At 43.3% G+C, this 26,506-nt stretch overlaps 1 protein-coding gene across 1 annotated transcript; it reads right to left on the reverse strand.

Annotated features, from left to right (window-relative positions):
- Positions 1–9,407: 9,407 nt before the first annotated feature.
- Positions 9,408–11,954, reverse strand: LOC124702276 (mitogen-activated protein kinase 5). The gene is made up of 5 exons (XM_047234401.1): positions 11,574–11,954; positions 11,188–11,317; positions 10,949–11,086; positions 10,326–10,842; positions 9,408–9,798 (listed from the first exon to the last, which is right to left on the reverse strand). The coding sequence occupies exons 1-5, from the start codon at positions 11,723–11,725 to the stop codon at positions 9,626–9,628; spliced, it is 1,110 nt and encodes a 369-aa protein (XP_047090357.1). The 5' UTR covers positions 11,726–11,954; the 3' UTR covers positions 9,408–9,625.
- Positions 11,955–26,506: the final 14,552 nt, after the last annotated feature.

The following is a 26,506-nucleotide window of genomic DNA, read 5'->3' on the forward strand; positions in this document are numbered from 1 at the left end:
TATCTGCAAATGCCTAGTCTTGATTATTACATGAGTTATCTTATCCATGCAGCGCCCGTTCATCCATCCCTATGCCTACAGTATTTTAATCCTGGTGTTTACTAAAATCACTACTGATGTCTTTATTACACTGCTGCTTATATTTCACTACTGCTACTGCTATAAAACTGTTGCTACTGATAAACTATTGCGAGCAAGTCTGTTTCCGAGTGCAGCTGAATTGACAACTCCGCTGTTAAGGCTTACAAATATTCTTTGGCTCCCCTTGTGTCGAATCAATAAATTGGGTTTTACTTCCCTCGAAGACTGTTGCGATCCCCTATACTTGTGGGTCATCATACATCAACGGATGCGCTTACCGTAGTCACTTGATCCTGAGGGACAAGCGGAGTGGTTGGGGAGCCCCAAGTCCCCACGGTAATGCGGTCTATGATGGGTTGCATCTACCGGCGAAGGAATTTATGGTAGAGCCCTGAATTATCGTCGTGGTCGGGGCCATACTTAATTGGTGTAAGTACACCGGCGAGGACCCAGGGTCGGGGATTGCAACAAAGGGTGGGTGTGCGAGGTCGCGGGAGAATGCATTTTGGCTAGGACCTTACTCCTGGCCTCACACCAAAGGAAGTGTGAACGAGCATGCAACTCGGTTGGCACCAAGGTTAAGATCTCTTATGGGTAAAGCAACACACCTCTGCAGAGTGTAATGAATCGTGACCTGTCACTCCCTGTTCTGGGATATGGAACTGCGAACGCGGCCGGAAAGGAACTCCATGAAGTTCTAGTCAACCGGTGAAGGCTGACGGACATAGCTCTTCAGAATAAAAGCAACCTTTTAAAGAAACTAGTACAAATGCCCGTGCGTTGCCACGGGTCCTAAAATTTTATTTATCACTGCACATATATAATGCACAACTCATTATAAAATTTAAAATAAATTAAAAATATCATAATATATTATAATATGATAATACCAAACGCAATAACAAGACAATATTGTTGTACATCTTTGTGGTTTCAAGTTCTAGAACTTCTTGTTACTTTTCCACGGTAAGTCTCACACCTATGTTCTAGGCCGACAAAGGTGTCAACTTAACAAACTCTTCTTTTGAATGTATTTTTGAATGTATTATTGTTTCACAAAATGAGGGTGCTGTAAACACAAGTATATCTGAAGAATACTTCTTTTCTGATTAATTCAAACAACACTTTGATATTCATAGTTAAATGCTCGTGTGTTTCCTCTGAATTTACAAGACTCGAGAGGTCCCTGAAGTGCTCTACCACAATGAATAAGGATCATTTCATCCTGTAAAAATATTTATTGAAGGGAGTATGGAGGACCTATGCAGTCAGCAGAGTCGCAGATCCTAGAGCGCATATGTGAATGCAATGTTTGAAGAAGGCCACCATAACAATATGCACTGAGCGATTAGAGTTTCACTTTTTTTTACAACTGCATTTGTTTTATAAATGACTGAAAACTGCCTAAAATTCCAGCGCAAGAGCCTAGATGCTACTATATACAATATATATTTTACATTTGAAGATAGAACTATCTTCATTTTATTCAAATGGAACTCCTACATGATTCAGAATTTTTTTCATATTAATATATGGGTATTTCTAATCTAGCTTCTTAAAGAACATCGTGTCTCTAATTGATTAACCATGTCATAGTCATAGACTCAATATTAAAGCACGGTTATGCCGATTAGAGTTTAGAACATAAGGTCTGTATCGAACTATGGAATTAGCATTTGATGGACTATGACTCATAAACTTAACTAAAAGAACAGTAACTCTTTCAACAACAGGATTTTGAGACTTCATCGTAACTCTACCTCATGATAGCCACAAATAGTCAAATACAGGACCTTCAGCTCAATATACTGTAGAAGCATAGTTACTTTCTCCATTTGTGCTCCAGAGTCCAGATAAGAGTACTTCGCTGAAAGAAAACATAAGCATGCTCTGAAGGTGTATGAAGACCATCTAGCTCAAACCATGATTCATACTAAGGAGTGTCCATAGTATCATCTTAGTGTGGTAATGTTTCTCAAGTTGTATTATGTTGCCGCATAGATAATCTTGTTTAAAAAAAAGATTAATTATTAAATATGGTAATAATTGGAAAGTATCTTTGCTTTGTGTTCCGCTAGTAGATATGCAATCCTACAATTGGTCCTAATATTTTGGTGTAAACTATTGAAAAGCTGATAAAAAAAGCATAGTTAACCTGGGTACTTCAGAGATGATGTGGCTACCTGAATGGTGATGTAACTGCAACTGGCCTTCATACGGTATAATGGAATTTCGAACAGCTGATTACTTACTGCAAATACTCAAAACAACACAACTGGATGAATACTAAAGTGAATACAGATATCCCACAATCACATACGAAAACGATATCTTTCTGAACTAATTGAGATATAAACGGCAACACTGAGTGCATGCAAAATTGCATCAATTAGTCGAGCCATAAATAGCATGTTTACTTATTAAAAACAACAGTTTGCAATAATGCGGAGTCCCCGGTGGAAGCCCCGGAAACCAAACTAAATGGACCCTTGCTCATTTATCCATGATAAAATGTTTTTTTAATAATAGAATCATACGAATAGGTGGGTATGGACATCTGAAAGTAGTGAAATATCTTCTTATTCTTCTCTCAAAGCTGCCAAGAAAATTAAAGAGAAACACTCTGGCAGCACAATCACTTTATGCCTAGGTGAAGTTCCCTCCTGTGAGGGTCCATATCAACTCGCAGATTTTTTGTTTTGAAGGTAAGCGGTATAACAATTGCCTACTGCAGCACATGATACTCTACCCGCTTGGTGTAATAATTTTGATATGAAGAGGGGCAGCCAACATATTTTAAATGTTAGTGTAGAAACAATCTGTAGCTGTGAAATCCGAAGAAAAATATTTCCCGCATCTCACCATGCATAAAAAGAAAAACTGCAGCTCAAGCATCTCTAAAAATCAGAAACACACATGAAAGTACCAGAGAATGCACCGTGATCTGAATTTAAACATGCCGAGGACAAAAAACATAATCTAAATTTACGCTTTCGTGCCGAACTATATGCAAATAGATCTAAAAATGCATAAAAGGCAGACAGTAAACCTCAGATACATTTCTTCTCAATACTTCCACCAATCCTCCTGAAAAATGCAAGTACAAGGAACGTGACACCTGTGAAGATGCAGCAATATGCATTGAGAATTCAGCTATACAAGTCTTCTCAACCAGAATATTGATCAGCTCACTTGTGAACTGTCCATCCGATGCCCAAGTTAACAATCCCAAATCAACCATAGTGTCTGATTCTGAAGATGTTATTTAATGCACTTATACCGTGAGAAAACAAAGTGCATCAAGTAGTCCATTGGAGTCATAGTAGTAGACCTCAGAGTTCCAATGGACCGAGTCCAGGAAAAGTACAATAAGTTGCATACCACTGACAGGGGAAGAAGCACCAAAAAGTACCTCTGCAAAGTATAATAGCTTGGCAGGAGACAAAGTCCTATTATCAAACTTGCGCATTCGACATCGATTGCTAGCCGCAAGTGTTAGAGCCTGCGCGAAAAATGAGCTTTGCAAAGATAGATAGCAATAGAATTTCAACATTTACATAGTAGTGCAGCTTTTTCAGATTAGCAAGTATGTACAATAATTACTTATCCTAGGAGAGAGAGATACAATGGAAATTTTAAAAAAGGCATCGTCTAAATGATTAATAACGCATACATGGCAAAAGACAGAACTAACATTTTCTAACCGAAAAAGTTAATGCCTAACACCCTAGGAAATGAAAACATGACACCATGCGACAAAGTTCACCTAGCATTCTTATGTCTGACATGAAAACCTTTTTTTTGTATGAACCGTCATAAATTATAGAGAAGATCTTAGCCATTGCTGTAAGTAACGATAAGAAGCTTTAGCTTCGATGAAGATTGCTAATCAGAAGTTGTAGAAATTCTCATGAACTAAACAAAGTTTGTGTATTAGCTTCAAATACCTTTTAAGTCCGTCCAACCAGTGATGCTGTGGTCAGCAAAGATGGCTTTGTGACAGCGGCATAATCCTCGTCGAGGAAGGGGCAAAACAGGGTAGAATCGCTACTTGTAAAAACACAGCAAGAAATTAATTGTGCCCTCATAAATTACAGACTATATATTAACAGTAAGATTTCCTTTGTTCAATCAATACTGAATACATAAATAAGATGACACATTGATTCTATTAATTAATCAAAAAAGAGAAAACAATCCCTAAACGAAAGTTTGAATTTAAATATCTATATCTATCCTTCCAGGCACAACAAAATCATCTCCCTATACATGCCATGAGCGACTTGGATCAGAGCAATAATTTTCTGTCACGCCTCACTCACATATTTTACTCGAGACCTTCCTACAGCCTAAATTGTGATCTCTATTATAAAGCTTAACCAAACTATCTTGATCCCTCAAGTTGCAAATGAAGTACATACAAAAATAAAAGGAGAGAAACCGGCGACATGGCCAGTTTTTTCAAGCTTCTACCACTGCCTAGGAATCCATGATCGCTCGACGAGCTTTCTTCATGTTGATCACGCCTTTCTTCATCTAGGCGATCTTCTCCTTGCTAAACATGACCCTGAAACTAAGAAGCAACCAGAATCAAGAAAATAAACTTAACTACACCTTGAATGAATCTTCAATGGATCATTCTCTTCCTCTGTCGGTAGTTCCAAAAACTGCCAGAGCAAACAGGAACTGCAACAACTGTAGCGAGTGCTGAATAGAAAAGGTTCCATCTGTATATACGCAAAGAAAATGATACCAACTTCTATTGGACCTATGTTCAAGGCTTGTATGTTCACTGCCATCGGACACTCTCACTTGTTAACACCAACAAGAAGGATGTTGTATAGGATCATGGAGTTCCAGGAATGTTGTAGTTTGCTGTTAAGATAGGTGCACAATCAGAATTCATGTGCAGCTCACCATACCGTTTACAGTTGATCTAGTCTGAATATACATGGTTGAATTTCTTAGTGAAGAAACGTCTTAAATATATATGGTTGGTGTAAGTCAAGTCCAAATGGGATCATATGCACGTCTTTAAATGCTCTGGTCTCTAATTTCAAGAAGTGAAGAAAAGCTTGATTTTTTGTTACCCTTGTGTCGAATCAATAAATTGGGTTTTACTTCCCTCGAAGACTGTTGCGATCCCCTATACTTGTGGGTCATCATACATCAACGGATGCGCTTACCGTAGTCACTTGATCCTGAGGGACAAGCGGAGTGGTTGGGGAGCCCCAAGTCCCCACGGTAATGCGGTCTATGATGGGTTGCATCTACCGGCGAAGGAATTTATGGTAGAGCCCTGAATTATCGTCGTGGTCGGGGCCATACTTAATTGGTGTAAGTACACCGGCGAGGACCCAGTGGTCGGGGATTGCAACAAAGGGTGGGTGTGCGAGGTCGCGGGAGAATGCATTTTGGCTAGGACCTTACTCCTGGCCTCACACCAAAGGAAGTGTGAACGAGCATGCAACTCGGTTGGCACCAAGGTTAAGATCTCTTATGGGTAAAGCAACACACCTCTGCAGAGTGTAATGAATCGTGACCTGTCACTCCCTGTTCTGGGATATGGAACTGCGAACGCGGCCGGAAAGGAACTCCATGAAGTTCTAGTCAACCGGTGAAGGCTGACGGACATAGCTCTTCAGAATAAAAGCAACCTTTTAAAGAAATGATTACAAAAACCTGCATTGCCTATGACTTTCTGGTCTATGGCTGTAGCTAGTGCATTAAACACCTCTTTCCTATAATAAACTTGTTGAGTACGCTCGTACTCATCCCACTCTTAAATCTCCTGCTTAGATATGGAGGCATCGAAGGAGGATCTACAGTGCAACTCGAAGACCGAGGAGTCAACAACTACTTCAAGGGACAGGAACCTGTCAGAAGAGATAAGCACCACATCCAACATGGATAAAACCTAGATTAGTAATAGAAGGGAACTAGCTTCCTAAACCTAGCTCCCATTTAGCTAGAATCTCTTCATAGCCTCTATAACTAGTCAAAACCTCTACAAGTAGAGCTAGTGATAAGATTAGACTACGAGTCGTTCTTCTGGAGTTTATTTACAGTTTTACCTCATTGTAAAGTAGGAGTCTGTGATGATCTTATGTAACAGAGTCTATGTGTAATTCTATAAACATGCCTTGGACCCGCATGTGTTTCTGTTGTACCACTCTGAGCGATGTAATACTAGTGTAACGGTGTTTCATTGGTGTTATGTCAGACTTGCATCCTACACCATGCAGTGGTATGTCGGGTCACCACATAAAGCCAAACAAAACATATTAAGATGTAATCAACCTACCTCCTATATATCTATGAGAGAATTGCATGTTAAAGGGTGAGAGTTTTATAATGAGTTCTTTCAACCAATTGCAAAGGTTTATTTTCCTAGGTGACCAGATAGGTTGGGTTACTCCCTCAACAACTTAGCTAGGTCTCAAACTCATCTCAATCGATGCACTGTCTTTTGTACTTTTTTGATAGATCTTTTGTAAAAGGGTCCATCGGAATCTTAACCATTTGGACATAATCAAATGCTATAACACCGCAATTTTTAGTTTGAGTTTGAGTTTTCCGACATTGTTCAGTTTTTTACATGCTAGAGTTTGGTGTTGGTTTCTTAAACCCATTCTACTTTAACAACAGTTGACCTTGATATGATGGTCTATTTACAAGACATTCATGATCCTATAAGCGTAGATGTTTATATCGCAGACCGATTATTTGCGTCGTTGTGGTGGAAGTAGACATGAACTAATAACGTGTGGTCATCATGGTTGGTGCAACCCGTCGATAGGTAAAAACATCGAGATCCTACATATCAAGCGTACCTGCGAGAGCATGTATTTGTTCGATCACGGGTTTAGGTTCGGACCTACTTGTGCAAGCTAAAGCCCTAATATGCAATTGTTTTGATTATATGGGAAAAATACATCGTAGAGATCACAAAATGTGGAACTCAATAAGATTAGATGTTGAGCTCAACTAGGGTTTCGAGGTGGTTAAAATTAAGTGAGCTGCCTTAGATTTGTATGACCATATGATGGCGATGCGGCTTTTATGTGGATCTTGGATCCCTTAGGTCTTCACTAGTGCCTTAAGTCCTCCTTAAGTCCTCATTTTACAGTATTTGATAGGTTAGTGAGACTTTCCAGTTGCATGAGAGTCTTCAAATCCCCCGATCAGGAGTCCCTTTCGTACCGCGAGGAAATTAACAATCTAGTCAAATCAGCTTCCTTTAGAAGGGGTTGGGAATTGAGATCAACTATTGTTTTATACTTAGTAGGAGTAGAAAATGTAGAGATGCTGACCTGTCAGTTGAGTTTCTAAGCAAAACATTAACTTATTCAGTCCAACTTTCCAAGCAAATCACTCTCCGATGGCCTCGAGCCCTTGATGTACCCTAGGTTTAGTAGACATGAGTACATAGACTCTGATCTAATAATCGAGATGTTCATATTTACTTGGCCAATAACGTTCTGATTCTTTGGTTGGCTTGCATATTCCTTTCATGGTATACAAATATCATCGTTTTGACAGTATACAAGTTCGAAAACAACTTGAAGCATATCCCTGTACGGACAGAGTACATGACTACACGTCTACACCGGATCAGAATATGACCGGAAGGGTGACACATTCTCTCCTTCGTACATGGATCGGATATTCAGATCATGATGGTCCGTAGAATATTAGAATGTGGAACTCGCAATCACAACCTCGGTTCCTAAGCCTTCCACAGTTCCTCGTTCCAATCGGCTGGGCAATAAAATACAGTACCACCAGCAGTACACATCGAATTAGTTAGCAGTCCTCATCCATTAGGCCCCCTTTTTGGGATAATTAAAGGCCAAACTGCGGCAGTGCCACATCAACTGGTGCTTTACTAGTCTGCATCGAGCCGCCTTGCCTGTACATCTCTATCTCTGATGAAGTCCCTGCTTACTGTTCGTGTGAGGTGCGAGAGGGTACCGACGAACTTCGTGCGGACCAGACAACATTTTGACGGCTGTTGAATAGACTGTGAAAAGGTGGTTCTCTAGTTTAATTATTCGGGATTAGGAAAGCAGCTTCAGGCTACTGCAATCTCACCGAGCATTTGCGGGCAGTTTGACTGTGATTTGGGCGTAGTACATAAATCCAGAAAACATATCGGCTTTCACAAAGTATGGCTGATTAATTGACTGGCCATGTTTGAGTTCGAAATGAACACCGGAGCCCAAGAATTTTACAAAAATTCGGTGTCAAAACAAATTGATCAAATAAATACCCAACTTGGGGCTTGGGCTCCCGAGAGCGTAAACACAAGTACAGTCTTGTCACTTCGTTAATATCTCCAGACCAAGATTACTTGCAGCCTGCAGGCCGGGCGGTACTAGCAAACAGAACTACTAGAAATGATTTCCTGGATGTATTAAAATCCTAATCCACACCATGAAGTTGAATTTTCTGTTGGGTTGAGGTTGAATTTTCCCATGCAATTCTTAATCTGTGTTGCTCGTAAATGCGTATGAACTTTTCCTTCATAAAGTCTAATATATTAATACCAAAGTTTTCAGTTTAACTGCGCATGAACTTTTTCTTTATAAAGTCCAATTTACTAATACCAAGTTAATACTTAGTAAATTGGTTCAAAACACTTTTAAAGCCGAGCCACATGCCTAACGGACTTGGTAGTGTCTAGAGGGCACTTAAAAGCCGCCAGAAATCAACATGTAGTGGAAAGCGCATATGTGACGCTATTTGTAGCTCGGGGGATCCGTAACCGTCACACGATCTGTTCAACGACATTTACATATTGTGACTTGATAGATTAAAAGTTGGCACAAATTTGGTGCGGTGACCAGATCATGACACACTTGTCGTGTTAGGTACACATTTTCATGCACATAAGTAATAACAACTAAAACATTTTTTCTGCTCCATTTCAGTTATAATATCACAATTCCTATTATATTAACACACAAAAGTTTATTACATTACATTGTAACCACTTCTAGAACCAGATTCTAGTTCGGATCTTCTAATGGTCATGATTTTATTCTTAGTTCACAACCTAAATCTACTTAACTAACTATGAGTTCACTTTTACCCCCAGTGAACCCCTCTTTAGGATGAAGATCCCCTTTCATCCTCCCAGCAACATCCTTGAGCATTTTATTGTTCAACATGGCTTCTACATCCTTGTTTTATGATTTATTGAGTAAGTGCGGCACCGGGTTGCCCAAATGGCAACACACAAAGCTTGAGAAATAAATAAATAAATAAATATGGGGTAAACCTCCACTCCAATGAAAAAAATAGTTTTCTACATAGACTAGAGATTTAGTGTCCTCTCCGAATCATACTTTAAGCCTTTTATTATTGGCACGGTCGAGCAGAATGGTCTGAAATAGCAGCAAACAACTTACACAGGAAATAAACAAACAAATGCAGTGCTCAGCCTACTGGCGGGCTCCATGATTGTACTCCTATTTACAGACATGTTTACACCGAAAGCATACTACGTACTGGGGGGTGTAGGGAACTAGGGATGAATCATCTAGTATCGGAAGTTTGGGTTCAGTTCGAGGGCTTCGTTGAAGATGAGCTGCTTCATCTGGTCTTCCGTGAGGGGGTGCTGCTCGAAGTCGAAGGAGAAGGGGTCCGTGCAGATGGGCTCGTCGGCGACGTCGTGTAGTCGCTCCAGGTACGGGTGCTCCAGGGCCTCCTCAACTGCATGACGATAAAGGCAATTTCAGTCAGACACCTGATGAAAATATTTCTACTTCCGAACCTGCCCTGCCATTTATTCTCTAGCCAGAAACTGATACTAGAGGAATCTAGCATAAAGAGTTGGTGCAGCAGTCAGCAGATCTGTTCTGTTTTTATTGGTTTGCCGGAAATGGAGATGTTCTTCTGGAAAAGTGTTATTCTGCACTACACATAGTCGTCCATGTCGTCGTCAACTGCAGACCGCTCCAAATTAAGGTCGGCAAAGATCTTTTCTTAATCGAGCGGGCAGAGGACACATGGTTTTGTCGAAAAAGGGATCGCATGTCCAGATGCAGTAAAACTTTTGTCGAAGTGGCTGCAGATTGCATCTACTACCTCTAATTCTCTATGCCATCGCAAAGCACCGACACTGACCCGACGCTGACCGTACGTGCACTGCTAGCCTGGCAGTCAACGAAGCACGGCGCCAGAGCAACAGCACTGCAAGGAAATTTACACGAGAAGATCGATGCAAGAAGGTGTGTTACCTGTGATCCGCTGCAGCGGGTTGAAGGTGAGCATCCGCTGGATGAGGTCGAGCGCGGCGGGCTGCACCTTGGGGAACTGCCCGGCGAAGGGGCGGCGCGGGAACTGGGGCAGGTGCCTCATGTACTTCCTGGCGTCCTCGTTGCGGATGAAGCCCAGGTCGTCGTCGGTGGGGGTGCCGATGACCTCGGTGATGAGCCGCATCTGGTGCATGTGGTCCCTGCCCGGGAAGAGCGGCGCCCGGTTGATGAGCTCCATGAAGATGCACCCCACCGACCAGACGTCGATGGCGGCCGAGTAGTCGGTGGAGTTCAATAGGAGCTCCGGCGCGCGGTACCACCGCGTCACCACGTACTCCGTCATCATGTCGCTCTCCGAGGAGGGGCGCGCCAGGCCGAAGTCGCAGATCTTGAGGTCGCAGTTGGCGTTGAGCAGCAGGTTGCTGGGCTTGAGGTCCCGGTGGATCACGTTCGCCGAGTGGATGTACTTGAGCCCGCGCAGCAGCTGGTATAGGAAATACTGCACGGCGGGAGAGCGCATGAGCACCACAAATAATACTCCGTAGGTAGGTATGTATTCAGAATTGAGGCGATGATGATGATGATGATCCAGTTTGTGTCGGTACCTGACAGTGCTCTTCTGAGAGCTCCTGGTTGGAGCGGATGATGTGGTGGAGGTCCGTGTCCATGAGCTCCAGCGCGATGTACACGTCGTTGAAGGACTGCGGGATCGGCGGCGGGATCACGTCCCTGAGGGCGACGATCTGCGCGTTTTGCAGAGCGTATCAGCAGCAGTTATTAGCGCCTGAATTACCGAATCCAGTTACAGGCATGTACAGGAGTGCTAAGGATCGATGCTGATTACGTTCTCGTGGTCGAGGTGCCTGAGCAGCTTGATCTCCCGCAGCGTGCGCTTGGCATCCATGTTGTTGTCGAATGCGTTCGCGATCTTTTTGATCGCCACCATCTCCCTCGTCTCGAAGTTCATCACCGAGCTGCGCACAGGCAGTCAGGAATTTCAGGACAGAATTGAACACCGCACCAACCACGGCCACTACACTTTGGGGATTAATTAACAACAACAACTGCAGATACAGGCTTTGGCTAGTGTTATTCTAAGAGATTATTGATTGGCCTAATCCAAACTTTCCCCATGTGCCTAAGGCCTGAGCTAAGCAGCTCTGAGGGGAGCCTGGAAAGAATTTGTCAAGAAATCGATGGCGATTCAGGAGCAATTGAGGACGAACGTACCAGACGATCCCGTAGGCGCCGCGGCCGATGGGCATGATGGGCGGCTGGTACTTGGAGGTGATCTCGAACTGGTTCCCGAATATGTTGTAGAGGAGGAACCGGCCGCCGTGCGTCATGGTCGGCCGGAACTCGGCCACCGGAGCGCCGTCCATTCTTCCCTACTCTCGCCCAAACAGACCAATCCGCTCCTCCGCTCAAAACTCGATCACAAAGAGGCAGCACGCACGCACCGGGCCGAGCTGATTGACTTTGCAAGTCCTGCGGTCGATTCTTGTAGGGGGAGGAGGCGAGAATTATAAATAGAAAAGGGCGGCTGAGCTGATGCTCGCTCGCTCGCCCCACTCCGGACGGACTCCAGCCGAGGAAGGTAACGCGAAAGCGAGTGAGAGCACTGTAATCCTGTTTTGGCCGTGTCACCACGGAAATTAAGCGGAGGTCGCCGAGACGGACGGACGGCCCGATGAAGCAGCCACCGCGTCCGACGGCTGGAGGAGGTTTCAACGGTCAATCGGCTGCTGCTATTGTATGGACGCGCGCTGCACGCACCAACCACGTCGGACTAGATCACGTGCGGTGTGGCTGACAGGTGGGGCAGGATCTGTCAGTATGTGCGCCCAGCGGTCACCCGTGTCAGGGTATCTCCAATGCGATTGGTCCACCAGCGGACCAATGGGTCACGGGGTCTCAGCACGGCGACGCAAATGAACATATATCCAGCTGCATGGTCGCGGACCTAATATAGATCCTGGTTTGCGGTTACGCGGACCTGCATTATCTTCTCCTTGCCCCCCTCCCCAGTCCCCCTATCCTCTCCCCGTCACATTGGTCAATGGTCAAACAATCACATGCCTTCTTTTTAAATTCGTACTCATCGCCATCCGTACTCCCACTATTCGAGCTTTCCCACCGCACCAAAACCCTAGCCCCCGACCTCTATGGCCCCCAAAAGGGAACCACGGCCATGAGGCCTCCTCAAGCGTGCCTAGCCGCTACGCCCTTCCGCCTAACCCTACCGAGGGGGTCAGGAAACACATCAGCATGTCCACCGAGGTGGCACACATGTTCTAGGAGGAAGGGTCACCATTGTTGTGGCGCGAGATGCACCTCCCGATGGGATGGCACCTAAATCGTAATAGGGTTTCAGCACCGCCCATCCCCACATCTAGCCTCGCTGGCCGCCTCGAGATCCAGCGCAAACGGACATACACAACAACCCCATGAACGCTGAGGGTACGTGCAACTACGACCAATGGTTCGAGTGGGAGGACACCTTGCGGCAACGGCCGCTGCAATATTTGGCTCTAAGGCGAGGTGCCGGAGCCAACGCTAAATGGAGGAGGACAACGAGGGCTCTATCGCCTCATGGTGGCCGGTGAAGGAGGAGCACATCGACGAAGATGCATCCACCACCGCCAGCCCTAGCAGAGGAGCTAGAAGGAGAACGGCTTGGGGGCCGCCACGTAGCCCGAGGAGCTCAGCCAAAGGCCCCAACTAGCCACGACGATCCGCCTCTCCTCTCTTGAGGCGGCAACGCAGGAGGCCACCAAAGCGGCCGAGGGTGAGGTGGGTGAGAGCCCATGAGGAGGCTGCCAGGGTGGCGACCAGTGGGAGACCGAGACGCAGAGGGTAGAACCGACGAGCTCTCCAAAACAGTAGTCCCCATGGGAGGAGGCGCAATGGTCGTCCTGGACCTCGCGCGTGGCCCTGCAGTTGACGCCTCCCATCCCACCACCTTTCACGTACCCCACGCCCGTCGTCAGTAAGTGAAGAGGGCCCACCGGCCAGTCCAAACCCTACCTTTACTTGGGTTTAATATGCAAATTACTCTATATTTTGGTTTATCTCGCCCGTTAGGGACTAAATTAACAAAATATCAAGTTTATTTATGGAAAAATTAAAAAAATATCGGTAGTGCCATTGGGTTCACCAACACGCCAAAACACAAAAAATAGGACAAAATCTGTCATTGTGTTGGCTCCGGCACCCAAGCAAATCAAATGAGGCATATTATGGGTGTGGTTGGTTGCTTGTATGGAGTCAAGACATGCCCGGGGGAGGGGGAATTTGGGCCAATTGGATACCTACAGGCCTTCCACTTTGTGGACCGTACGCCCCTAAAAGCATATTTGGGCCAAGCCCCGGGGGAATAGCCGAATTGGCTGTTTACACTGAGCTTCCCTCGTCGAGTGCATTTTGGAGAACGCCGCAGCTGCATACGACGGAGATGGCGTGAGCTCTCGTGGTGCATCAAAAATGTGGCAAGAGAATTTCGATCACCACCCGCCTAAAATCTCTCCTATTTAGCTCCACAGTTACCGCTGAATTCCAAATACACCATCTCCCCACCCCATTCGAGTGTTTCCCTCTTTCGAGATCCATGGCGATCGTGGGAGAATCTTCATCAGCTTGGCCCAGGAGCTTGGTGGTGGTCGTCGTTGGTGTTTGATGGTGCTTGACCGTTTGGGAACCCCAAGAGGAAGGTGTGATGAGCAGAGCTGTGATACGTCTCAAACGTAGCTATAATTTCTTATGTTCCATGCTACTTTTATGATGATACTCACATGTTTTATACACATTATATGTCATTATTATGCATTTTCCGGCACTAACCTATTGACGAGATGCTCGAAGAGCCGATTCGTTGTTTCTGTTGTTTTTGGTTTCGAAATCCTATAAAGGAAATATTCTCGGAATTGGACGAAATCAACGCCCGGGGTCTTATTTTACCACGAAGCTTCCGGAAGACCGAAAGGGAAATGAAGTGGGGCGACGGGCGCCGACACCACAGGGCCGCGCGGCCGGGGTGGGCCCCGTGCCGCCCTATGGTGTGGGCCCCCGTCGGCCCTCCGACTCCGCCCTTCCGCCTACTTAAAGCATTCGTCGCGAAAACCCCGATGCACGAGAGCCACGATACGGAAAACCTTCCGGAGACGCCGTCGCCAATCCCATCTCGGGGATTCGGGAGATCGCCTCCGGCACCCTGCCGGAGAGGGGAATCATCTCCCGGAGGTCTCTTAATCACCATGATCGCCTCCGGATCGATGTGTGAGTAGTTCACCCCTGGACTATGGGTCCATAGCAGTAGCTAGATGGTTGTCTTCTCCTCATTGTGCTATCATGTTAGATCTTGTGAGCTGTCTATCATGATCAAGATCATCTATTTGTAATGCTACATGTTGTGTTTGTTGGGATCCGATGAATATTGAATACTATGTCAAGTTGATTATCAATCTATCATATATGTTGTTTATGTTCTTGCATGCTCTCCATTGCTAGTAGAGGCTCCGGCCAAGTTGATACTTGTGACTCCAAGAGGGAGTATTTATGCTCGATAGTGGGTTCATGCCTCCATTGAATGCGGGACAGTGACGTGAAAGTTCTAAGGTTGTGGATGTGCTGTTGCCACTAGGGATAAAACATCGATGCTTTGTCTAAGGATATTTGTGTTGATTACATTACGCACCATACTTAATGCAATTGTCTCGTTGTTTGCAACTTAATACTTGGAAGGGGTTCGGATGATAACCCGAAGGTGGACTTTTTAGGCATAGATGCATGCTTTGGATAGCGGTCTATGTACTTTGTCGTAATGCCTCGATTAAATCTCATAGTACTCATCCTGATATATGTATGTGTATTGTTATGCCTTCTTTATTTGTCAATTGCCCAACTGTAATTTGTTCACCCAACATGCATTTATCTTATGGGAGAGACACCACTAGTGAACTGTGGATCCCGGTCCATTCTTTACATCTGAAATACAATCTACTGCAATAATTGTTCTTTACTGTTCTTCGCAAACAAACATCATCATCCATACTATACATCTAATCCTTTGTTTACAGCAAGTCGGTGAGATTGACAACCTCACTGTTACGTTGGGGCTAAGTACTTTGATTGTGTTGTGCAGGTTCCACGTTGGCGCCGGAATCCCTGGTGTTGCGTCGCACTACACTCCGCCACCAACAACCTTCACGTGTTCCTTGACTCCTACTTGTTCGATAACCTTGGTTTCTTACTGAGGGAAAAATTGCTGTTGTACGCATCACACCTTCCTCTCGGGGTTCCCAACGGATGTGTGTCTTGCACGCTATCAAGCTCTTTTTCTGGCGCCGTTGCCGGGGAGATCAAGACACGCTGCAAGGGGAGTCTCCCACATCCAATCTCTTTACTTTGTTTTTGTCTTGCTTTACTTTATTTTATTTACTGCTTTGTTTGGTCTTATACCAAAAACACAAAAAATTTAGTTGCTAGCTTTACTTTATTTACTGTCTTGTTCTCCATATTGAAAACACACAAAAAATTAGTTACTTGTATTTACTTTATTTACCTTTTGTTTATTTCATCATATTTCCTCCTAAGTACACCCTAAAAGACATACCGGTGGGACGAGGGTCTATCATTGGAAGAGATAATATAGAAGATTTTTTCACTCATGTTAGTACAACTGAAGATTTTGAAGATAGACACTTGGTAGAACTTGCTCCCACCTATGAAATTGCTGCTGCTTCTTTAGTACACATGTTGGAAACTAAATTTGTTAATCTCAATCCTATAATTCAACATATGTTTCTTACACTCTGTGATATGGAGGAAGGAGAAAAGAAAGATTTTGTCTTAAAAACCCTTCTTAAAGAATTTGGTGGTGTAGCAAGAGAGGCTAAAAAAGTCTTTATTAAATATAAGATGCTTGACTCTTATACCAACTTTGCTAGTACCCTTGAAAAAATGGAAAAAGATAGATTAAAGTACACTAATAAAGTTAATTGTGAAGGGGAGATTAATTAAGACATCAATACCTTGCAAGCTCCTAGGAATGCATGAAGCTCTAGAAAATAACTATGGTTGGCTTGTTTCTGAAAATTTGTTTGATGAGAATAGCAAGCCTAAGAGTAATGAAAAAGGAGCCTCTGAAACTTACATAGATAAGATACAATGCATAGTTGAGAAAACTCCAAACCCCTCTGTTGATGCTTCATCTCTTGATAATACTTGATTCACACTTTCTGCGCCTAGCTGAAAGGCGTTAAAGAAAAGCGTTTGTGGGAGACAACCCATTATTTTACTTCTGCACTTTTGGTTTATATTTGAGTCTTGGAAGTTGTTACTACTGTAGCAACCTCTCCTTATCTTTATTTTATTACATTGTTGTGCCAAGTAAAGTCTTTGATAGTAGGGTTGATACTAGATTTGGATTACTGCGCAGAAACAGATTTCTTGCTGTCACAAAATTGAGCAGCCCCTGCTGTAGAAAATTTAGAAAAATCTGCCAATTTACGTGTGTGATCCTCATATATGTACGCAACTTTCATTCAATTTGAGAATTTTCATCTGAGCAGGTTAAGTGCCCCTTAAAAATTCATCTTTACAGACTGTTCTGTTTTGACAGATTCTGTCTTTTATTTTGCATTGCCTGTTTTGCTATGTTTGATGGATTTCTTTGTTCCATTAACTTTCAGTAGCTTTGTGCAATGTCCAGAAGTGTTAAGAATGATTATGTCACCTCTGAATATATGAATTTTCAATTATGCACTAACCCTCTAATGAGTTTGTTTTGAGTTTGGTGTGGAGGAAGTTTTCAAGGGTCAAGAGAGGAGGATGATACAATATGATCAAGAAGAGTGAAAAGTCTAAGCTTGGGGATGCCCCCGTGGTTCATCCCTGCATATTTTAAGAAGACTCAAGCATCTAAGCTTGGAGATGCCCAAGGCATCCCTTCTTCATCGACAACTTATCAGGTCACCTCTACTGAAACTATATTTTTATTCCGTCACATCTTATGTGCTTTACTTGGAGCGTCTGTTTGTTTTTATTTTTGTTTTTGTTTGAATAAAATCGGATCCTAGCATTCTTTGTGTGGGAGAGAGACACGCTCCGCTGTTTCGTATGAACACATATGGTTGGAAACAGAAAATGCCGCATGTGGTAAATGGTATAATGTCTTGAATAATTTGATACTTGGCAATTGTTGTGCTCATATAGATCATGTTTAAGCTCTTGCATCATGTACTTTGCACCCATTAATGAAGAACTACATAGAGCTTGTTAAAATTTGGTTTGCATGATTAGTTTCTCTAGAGTCTAGATATTTTCTGGTTAAGGTGTTTGAACAACAAGGAGACGATGTAAAGTCTTATAATGCTTGCAATATGTTCATATGTAAGCTTTTCTGTACCGTTTTATACTTGAGTTTTCTTCAAACAACCTTGCTAGCCTAGCCTTGTATTGAGAGGAATTCTTCTCATGCATCCAAATCCTTGAGCCGAAAACTATGCCATTTGTGTCCACCATACCTTCCTACTACATGGTATTTCTCTGCCATTCCAAAGTAAATTACTTGAGTGCTACCTTTAAAAATTCTATCCTTTGTCTTTGCAATATATAGCTCATGGGAAAATAGCATTAAAAACTAATGTGGTGAAGAATATGTACTTATGTATCTTATTTCTTAATAAGTTGCTTGTTAAGCGGTAACCATGTTTTACGCGGACGCCATCAACTATTACACCTTTGTTGAATATCATGTGAGTTGCTATGTATGTTCGTATTGTCCAAGTAAGGGCGATTTTCATGATCAAATGGTTTGAGTATGCATATTGTTAGAGAAGAACATTGGGCCGCTAACTAAAGCCATGATTCATGGTGGAAGTTTCAGTTTGGACAATTAATCCTCAATCTCTTATGAGAATTTTATCTGTTGTTGAATGCTTATGCATTAAAGAGGAGTCCATTATCTGTTGTCTATGTTGTCCCGGTATGGATGTCTAAGTTGAGAATAATCAAAAGCGAGAAATCCATTGCAAACTTTCTCCTTAGACCTTTGTACATGCGGCATAGAGGTACCATGCAATGATAATCCATGTTAATCCAAGCTAATTAGGACAAGGTGCGAGCACTATTGGTATACTATGCATGAGGCTTGCAACTTATAGGATATCTTATACATAACATATATAATTTATTACTACCGTTGACAAAATTGTTTCTATGTTTTCAAAATGAAAAGCTCTAGCACAAAAATAGTAATCCATGCTTCCCTCTGCGAAGGGCCATTCTTTTACTTTATTGTTGAGTCAGTTCACCTATTCTTTCTATCCTAGAAGCAAACACTTGTATCAACTGTGTGCATTGATTCTTACATGTTTACCTATTGCACTTGTTATATTACTTTGTGTTGACAATTATCCATGAGATATACATGTTGAAGTTGAAAGCAACTGCTGAAACTTATATCTTCCTTTGTGTTGCTTCAAAGCTTTCTACTAAGAATTTATTGCTTTATGGGTAACTCTTATGCAAGTCTTATTGATGCTTGTCTTGAAGTATTATTCATGAAAAGTCTTTGCTATATGATTCATTTGTTTAATCATTGTCTTCACCATTGCTTCGAATCGCTGCATTCATCTCATATGCTTTACAATAGTATTGATCAAGATTATGATAGCATGTCACTTCGAAATTATCTTTGTTATCGTTTACCTACTCGAGGGCGAGTAGGAACTAAGCTTGGGGATGCTTGATACGTCTCAAACGTATCTATAATTTCTTATGTTCCATGCTACTTTTATGATGATACTCACATGTTTTATACACATTATATGTCATTATTATGCATTTTCCGGCACTAACCTATTGACGAGATGCCGAAGAGCCAGTTGCTATTTTCTGCTGTTTTTGGTTTCAGAAATCCTACAAAGGAAATATCTCGGAATTGGACGAAATCAACGCCCAGGGTCTTATTTTTCCACGAAGCTTCCAGAAGACCGAAAGGGAAACGAAGTGGGGCGACGGAGCGTCAACACCACAGGGCCGCGCAGCCAGGGTGGGCCCCGCGCCGCCCTATGGTATGGGCCCCCGTCAGCCCTCCGACTCCGCCCTTCCGCCTACTTAAAGCCTTCGTCGCGAAAACCCCAGTACCGAGAGCCACGATACGAAAAACCTTCCAGAGACGCCGCCGCCGCCAATCCCATCTCGAGGGATTCAGGAGATCGCCTCCGGCACCCTGCCGGAGAGGGGAATCATCTCCCGGAGGTCTCTTCATCACCATGATCGCCTCCGGATCGATGTGTGAGTAGTTCACCCCTGGACTATGTGTCCATAATAGTAGCTAGATGGTTGTCTTCTCCTCATTGTGCTATCATGTTAGATCTTGTGAGCTGCCTATCATGATCAAGATCATCTATCTGTAATGCTACATGTTGTGTTTGTTGGGATCCGATGAATATTGAATACTATGTCAAGTTGATTATCAATCTATCATATATGTTGTTTATGTTCTTGCATGCTCTCCGTTGCTAGTAGAGGCTCGGCCAAGTTGATACTTGTGACTCCAAGAGGGAGTATTTATGCTCGATAGTGGGTTCATGCCTCCATTGAATGCAGGGACGATGACAGAAAGTTCTAAGGTTGTGGATGTGTTGTTGCCACTAGGGATAAAACATCGATGCTTTGTCTAAGGATATTTGTGTTGATTACATTACGCACCATACTTAATGCAATTGTCCGTTGTTTGCAACATAATATCTGGAAGGGGTTCGGATGATAACCTCGAAGGTGGACTTTTTAGGCATAGATGCATGCTGGATAGCGGTCTATGTACTTTGTCGTAATGCCCTGATTAAATCTCATAGTACTCATCATGATATATGTATGTGCAGTGTTATGCCTTCTTTATTTGTCAATTGCCCAACTGTAATTTGTTCACCCAACATGCATTTATCTTATGGGAGAGAACTGTGGATCCCGGTCCATTCTTTACATCTGAAATACAATCTACTGCAATACTTGTTCTTTACTGTTCTTCGCAAACAAACATCATCATCCACACTATACATCTAATCCTTTGTTTACAGCAAGCCGATGAGATTGACAACCTCACTGTTACGTTGGGGCAAAGTACTTTGATTGTGTTGTGCAGGTTCCACGTTGGTGCCGGAATCCCTGGTGTTGCGCCGCACTACACTCCGCCACCAACAACCTTCACGTGTTCCTTGACTCCTACTGGTTCGATAACCTTGGTTTCTTACTGAGGGAAAACTTACTGCTGTACGCATCACACCTTCCTCTTGGGGTTCCCAACGGACGTGTGTCTTGCACGCTATCAAGCTGCAAGTTTTCCCTCAGTAAGAAACAAAGGTTTAATCGACCAGTAGGAGAAAGGCGTGACTTCTGAAGGTGTTGCTAGCTGACTATTGGCATGACGCACTGCCGGCGTCAACAATAACGTGGAACCTGCACACAACACAACCAAAATACGTTGCCCCAACTTACAGTGGGGTTGTCAATCTCACCGATTTTGCTGAACACAAATGATTAAACGTATCGAGTGAAAAGATGATGATCGTTTGCAGTGAAATTAAAGAGAATAGTGCTTGCAGTAAGTTAATAGAACAGGATGATTGCATCAGTGTAAAAGAAAGGACCGGGGTCCACAGTTTAGCAGATGTGTCTCTTCATAAAGATAAATAACATGATGGGTGAATAAATTACAGCTGGGCAATTGACAGAATAAAGACCATACATGACAAGATGATTACTGTGAGATCCGTTTGGGCATGTCAACATAATACATAGACCGTAATCCAACTGCGTCTATGACTAATAATTCACCTTCAGATTATCGTCCGAACCCCGTCCAGTATTAAGTTGCAAGCAACAAATTACCACATTAAACAATGTGTGTCAAGTAAACAATAGAATTACCCTTGGATAAAATATTATTGTTTTCTCCCTAGTAGCAACAACACATCTACAATCTTAGAAGTTATTGTCACTCTTCCAGAAAACTAGAGGCATGAACCCACTATCGAGCATAAATACTCCCTCTTGGAGTCACAAGCATTTACTTGGCCAGAGTATCTACTAGCAACGGAGAGCATGTGTTGTGGGTATACTTCATGGGTGTACCATCGACAGTGCCTAGATCCGGCAAGCCCGGGTGGTCCATAGACGGTGATGGTGGCATGTGGCCCATCGGGCGACCCAGTTGCTGTAGATCAATATGGATGAAGTCCGGCCCAAAAACAAGGAGCCGGATCCACCAACCAACTCTGGAAGTCGGATCCGGCTCCCATTAGGGGTAGCCGGATCTGGTGCGACGTGTAAGGGAAGGCGTATCCTTGACGTACACGGCAAGATATTGTACCGTAGTTAGGCAACTTGTATTCCGGTTAGGACTCTCCGTGTAAAACCTAGATCTGTGCGCCTTTATAAGCTGGATCCTGGGAGCCCTAGAGGGACAACCACAACTCATTGTAACAACGCGAAAGCGCCCAAATAATTCCAGACAAGTAGCAGTAGGTCCTGTCACCGTGCAGGTGTTCCGAAGCTGGGTAAATCGCGCACCACCGTCCCGAGGACTCTCTGCCCTATGGCCCCTACTTCTTTTCTCTTGCGTGAGGATTCCTCCTCCGAGGCACCGTCGAATAGGCAACGACAGCATGCAAGATCACAAATATAACATATGAAAAATATATAATCGATCTCAACATAGTATTCAATATTCATCGGATCCCACCAAAGACAACATGTAGCATTACATAATATGATCTTGATCATGATAGGCAGCTTACAAGATCTAAACATGAGGCAAAAATTGGAGAAGACAACCATCTAGATACTGCTATGGACCCATAGTCCAGGGTTGAACTACTCACGCATCACTTCGGAGACGGACATGGTGATGTAAAGGCCTCCGGTGATGATCTCCCTCTGCGGTAGGGTGCCGGGAAGAGCTTCAGAACCCTCCCAAGATAGGGTCTGCGATAGCGGTCGCGACGGAACTTTTCGTGGATGGAGGCTCGGGTTATTAGGTTTTTCCCAAGATCGTGAATAAATAGGCGGAAGGGCGAGGTCAATGGCCGCCTGGGGGGCCACACCACCCCTAGGCGCGGGCCCACCCTTGGCCGCGCCATGGGGTGGCCTGGCCGCCCCATGGCGCCTCCTCGTCCCCCCTTCGAACATTGTCTTCGTTTCGGTAAAATATTGACTTCGACTTTTGTTTCGTCCAATTCCGATAATATTTCCTGTACAACTTTTCTGAAATACAAAAACAGCAGAAAATAGGGAATTGGCACTGTGGCATCTTGTTAATAGGTTAGTGCCGGAAAATGTATAAAAGCGCGATGAAGTGTAAGCAAATCATATATGAATTGGTGTAAAACAAGCATGGATCATAAAAAATTATAGATAAATTTACGACGTATCGGTGTTCCGCCTTCTCCATCTTCCCCGGGCCGTGTAGTGTTAAATCCTCTTCCGGTGCCTGTAAGAAAGCTCTAACCCTGCATGTGGATTAGAAGTGTAAGCATGCTAGTTGCGTAGATTTGATCTGTCTCCACGCCAGATATGCATAGATCTGTACTGATTGAGGCATTCTTGATGGTTGATGTAGAGTTTTAATTCCATGTCTAAGATATTAAATCTTTTGTGTAGGTCATCATGCCTTCTTATTTGTCGAGCACATCGACGGTGGTCCTTCCTTGTTCTCCGTCAAGCACACCGACGATGGTCCTGCCCCCTTCTCTGTCGAACACACTGACCTCTGCACTAAATGCTTCTCCTTTGGCTGTAAGAACCTCGTTCCCTTGATTTTGTTGTTGAAATGCAAGCATGTGCGTGTTTCCTTGCTAGAGCTCTATTGTAGGACATGTGCAACCGATTGTCATGCTTACCGTAGTAGTTTAATGTTTTATGAGAAGCTCTTGTGTAGGTCATCGTGCCGTCTCCCGACCTAATATGCAAGCATGATTTGTCCTGAATTTGCATGGCAACACAATTCATGATCCAACTATGTATGTGCCCAAACCTCCACCATTGTGGGTTCATCTCTGTCAGATTTCGTCCTGAATAGGGTTTGTGAGCAAGTAAGGAGCGGGGTAGTCTGTTCCCGAGGCTTCAAAGAACATCACATGCAATGTCCTGAGTGGTGTTCTTGACTTAACATGTCTTGAAGTCACCGCTACTCACATGAACAACCATCCGAGGAGGTGGATGCTCGTGTGCAAGATTAGGAATGTTCAAGGAGTGACATTTTACAAGGAAAGCATGCCTTTGATGATGGATGGGGATAAGATGAAGGCACGCCTCATGATTAATTTGCATGTGACTACTTTATTGTTTTACTTGTTCATTCCTTTTTTAGTGAGATGAGCTAACACAATGTCTTCTGAATGTTAGCATTCCCCAAAACGCACTTATTTGGTGAACAAACCCATAGCGAAGTACAAGCAGATTCGAAGATTCCTAAATGTCCTAAGTCAAAAAATAAGTTGCGTGATATCAAACCCAGCAAACGCTTCCAGAAGAGGTGGCGTAGCCCGAGCGAGCAATAGGTTCTCTCGTTAGTCTAGATTGGAATGGAAGTTTCTCAAATTCTTGTTAAAAGGGAACTTGTGGACCACTACCTCGCCTGAACCTAAGCAAAAGAAAAATAGATCTAATGAAGATAATCTTTGTATCTACGTACATGTACCAAAAGAACATCGGTAATTACGGTAATTGCTAGTAGGTAGTACCACCCATTCTGACAAACAATTTATCTGAACTCCTTATTTTGTCACCAGCATTGAGTGAATATGTTGAATAACCTCACCAATCAAAACGGAAGAGGTTAGCGGAAATGGCTTTTGTCTTCGATGAAATGATGCAATAAAGCGAACTGATACCGTTCGTGAGCTCATGCAAAAAAGTACTTTGCAGAACCAGATAAATTAAGTCCATAACGCAGCTAGCCTAAGCTAGAGGCAACCAATCAGGCCGTTTGTGTTTGATTTGGCTGCCATCAGCGTGTCGCTGGGGGAAGGCGTGGATTTCCAAGGAGGAAAACGATGGGGACGAAAGGTAGCAGCCGCCGACGCGTTATCTCGTTTGGCGATGCTTTGTCGCCGCGCCGTTTGACCGACCCCGGTTGCTACGTTTTTCTTCTCCTCGATTAATGATCTTCAGAGTTCTCGAAAAAAAATTAATGATCTTCAGCCATCAGCAGGTGGAAACGCTCCGCTCGGAAGTCCTGCGTCGTCCCGACTCCCGATCGAGTGAGCGGTCCCTCTGAATCACCTAAATTCTCTCGGACAAGACGACGAACAACAGCTTTGCTCTACTCGGTTCCTACTGATTCTGTGCCATGCACTTACGAGCGAGGCAGCGAACAACACGGCTGATCCGCCCGTTGACTGTGGTCATCCCTATGATTTCACACCTCAAAGGCCAGATGTCGTCTGAAGAAAGGAGGGTACAGTTACTGCTAATACCGGCCAGGTTTATGTAGTTATCCACTCTACTTCCACTGTTTCGTAGCGTCTGTATCCAGCCTAGCTAAGTAGCTAACATGTTTGCCTGCAACCAAAACACTAACCTCTACATAGTTTTTGTTGCTTAGGAATGATCCAGCGTATTTCTGAACTCATGTATCCAGCCCACCAAGGTGACGCAGCACGCAGCAACGACATACCAAATACCAAATCAAGAGCTACTGAAAATGGACAAAAGCATATATCTCCTAAATAGACCTGGTACCCCATGCTGGACAGGACCTGTCTTCTAGCCAGGCCCGGAAAAGGGGGACACAAAAGAACCAAGACCAAGGCTGGGGACAAAGGGATTTCTGATTTTCTAGGTCCCACCCCAACCAAAAGAGGTGAAAGGACAATTCTGCCCGAGGCCACAACCTGCCTACGAGCGCCTCCGTGAACGCCGCACACCTTCTACGCCAATGGCAGTTACTTGGGCCGGGGCCCAACAAAAACAAGTGGTTTCCTTTGTTCTTTTTTTATCTTTTAGAATATCGTTTTTCCAAAAAAAAAATTGAAACTTATTTTTTTCAAAATTTAAACATTTTCAGAATTTTAAATTTCCAAAATTTAAACATTTTTTTGAGTTTGAAGAATATTTTACATTGATCATTTCTCGAAAATGAACATTTTTTCAGAATCTGAATTTTTTAATATGAACATTTCTTGAGTGTAAACACTTCTCAAGTTTGAAAATTTTCAACATCTAAACAATATTTCAAATTTTAAATACTAACATTTTTTGTATCTTTATATTTTTTTTACAAAATTATGATTTTGAAAACCAAAACAGGAAAAAGACAGAAAACCCCCTGAAAAGAAATAGAAAATAAACAAAAAATAAAATTGAAACATAAAACAAAAAATAGGGAAAGCGCGAACTCGACCGATCAGGTAGCTGATAACTTCGATCCGGATTATGAATTGTAGTATGCTAAGCTTTTTTCCTAGAAAATCTAGGTTTAATCGAATCTTGGGAAGCACTCTAAAATAGTGTAAAGGGAACGTCAACAAGACTTTGCTAGTTGATTTTATTTTAAGTTTATCAGATCTATCTAGTTACTTTTAATTAGGTTGTGTTCAATGGATGGAAATAGGCCATGGTTAAGGATACTCCTGCACCTATGCATACATATAGAAATAAAGTACAAACGTGTAGTAAATAAAATAGAGTAAGAGATTTGTGAGTAGCACTTCCGTAAATAATCTTGCCCCTAAAGCCAGAGGTGACAAGAGCCTCTAGGTCCAACCATTGTTCCCACAGCCGTGAGTAACAACAATTATTAAATCACTAAATACAGACCAAAGTATTAAGCTAGATGATGTGTTGTTGATCCCGAGTGAATCACTAAACATATACCATTACTTCCCCTTTGTGTCACTGGGGTTTCGCGGTACCACGCCGTTCTCCCATCATCCCACCTCTTCCTTTGATCGATCTGATAGATATGGGTACCTGCAAATCATCGAATCGAGGCAAAGAAACAAGGATACAAGATTGCCAAGCTCCTATTCAATTCTTACACATATTTATGAGATTAGATGCATATAAACACCGCGAGGATTCACCTCAACCCGCAGCCCGTGAGGACTACTCACACATAATATCAAGATCAAAGATAGAAACCATTTTTGCAAGTACTT

Source organism: Lolium rigidum, chromosome 3 (assembly GCF_022539505.1).
Source record: "Lolium rigidum isolate FL_2022 chromosome 3, APGP_CSIRO_Lrig_0.1, whole genome shotgun sequence".
Lineage (NCBI taxonomy): Eukaryota > Viridiplantae > Streptophyta > Magnoliopsida > Poales > Poaceae > Lolium > Lolium rigidum.

Coding starts and splice junctions, on each gene's coding strand:
- LOC124702276 (XM_047234401.1), bottom strand. CDS start 11,725: ATGGACGGCGCTCCGGTGGCCGAGTTCCGGCCGACCATGACGCACGGC. Junction 11,087..11,187: donor GGCACCTCGACCACGAGAAC/GTAATCAGCATC, acceptor CAAAACGCGCAG/ATCGTCGCCCTCAGGGACGT. Junction 9,799..10,325: donor CCCGCTGCAGCGGATCACAG/GTAACACACCTT, acceptor ATCGTCATGCAG/TTGAGGAGGCCCTGGAGCAC.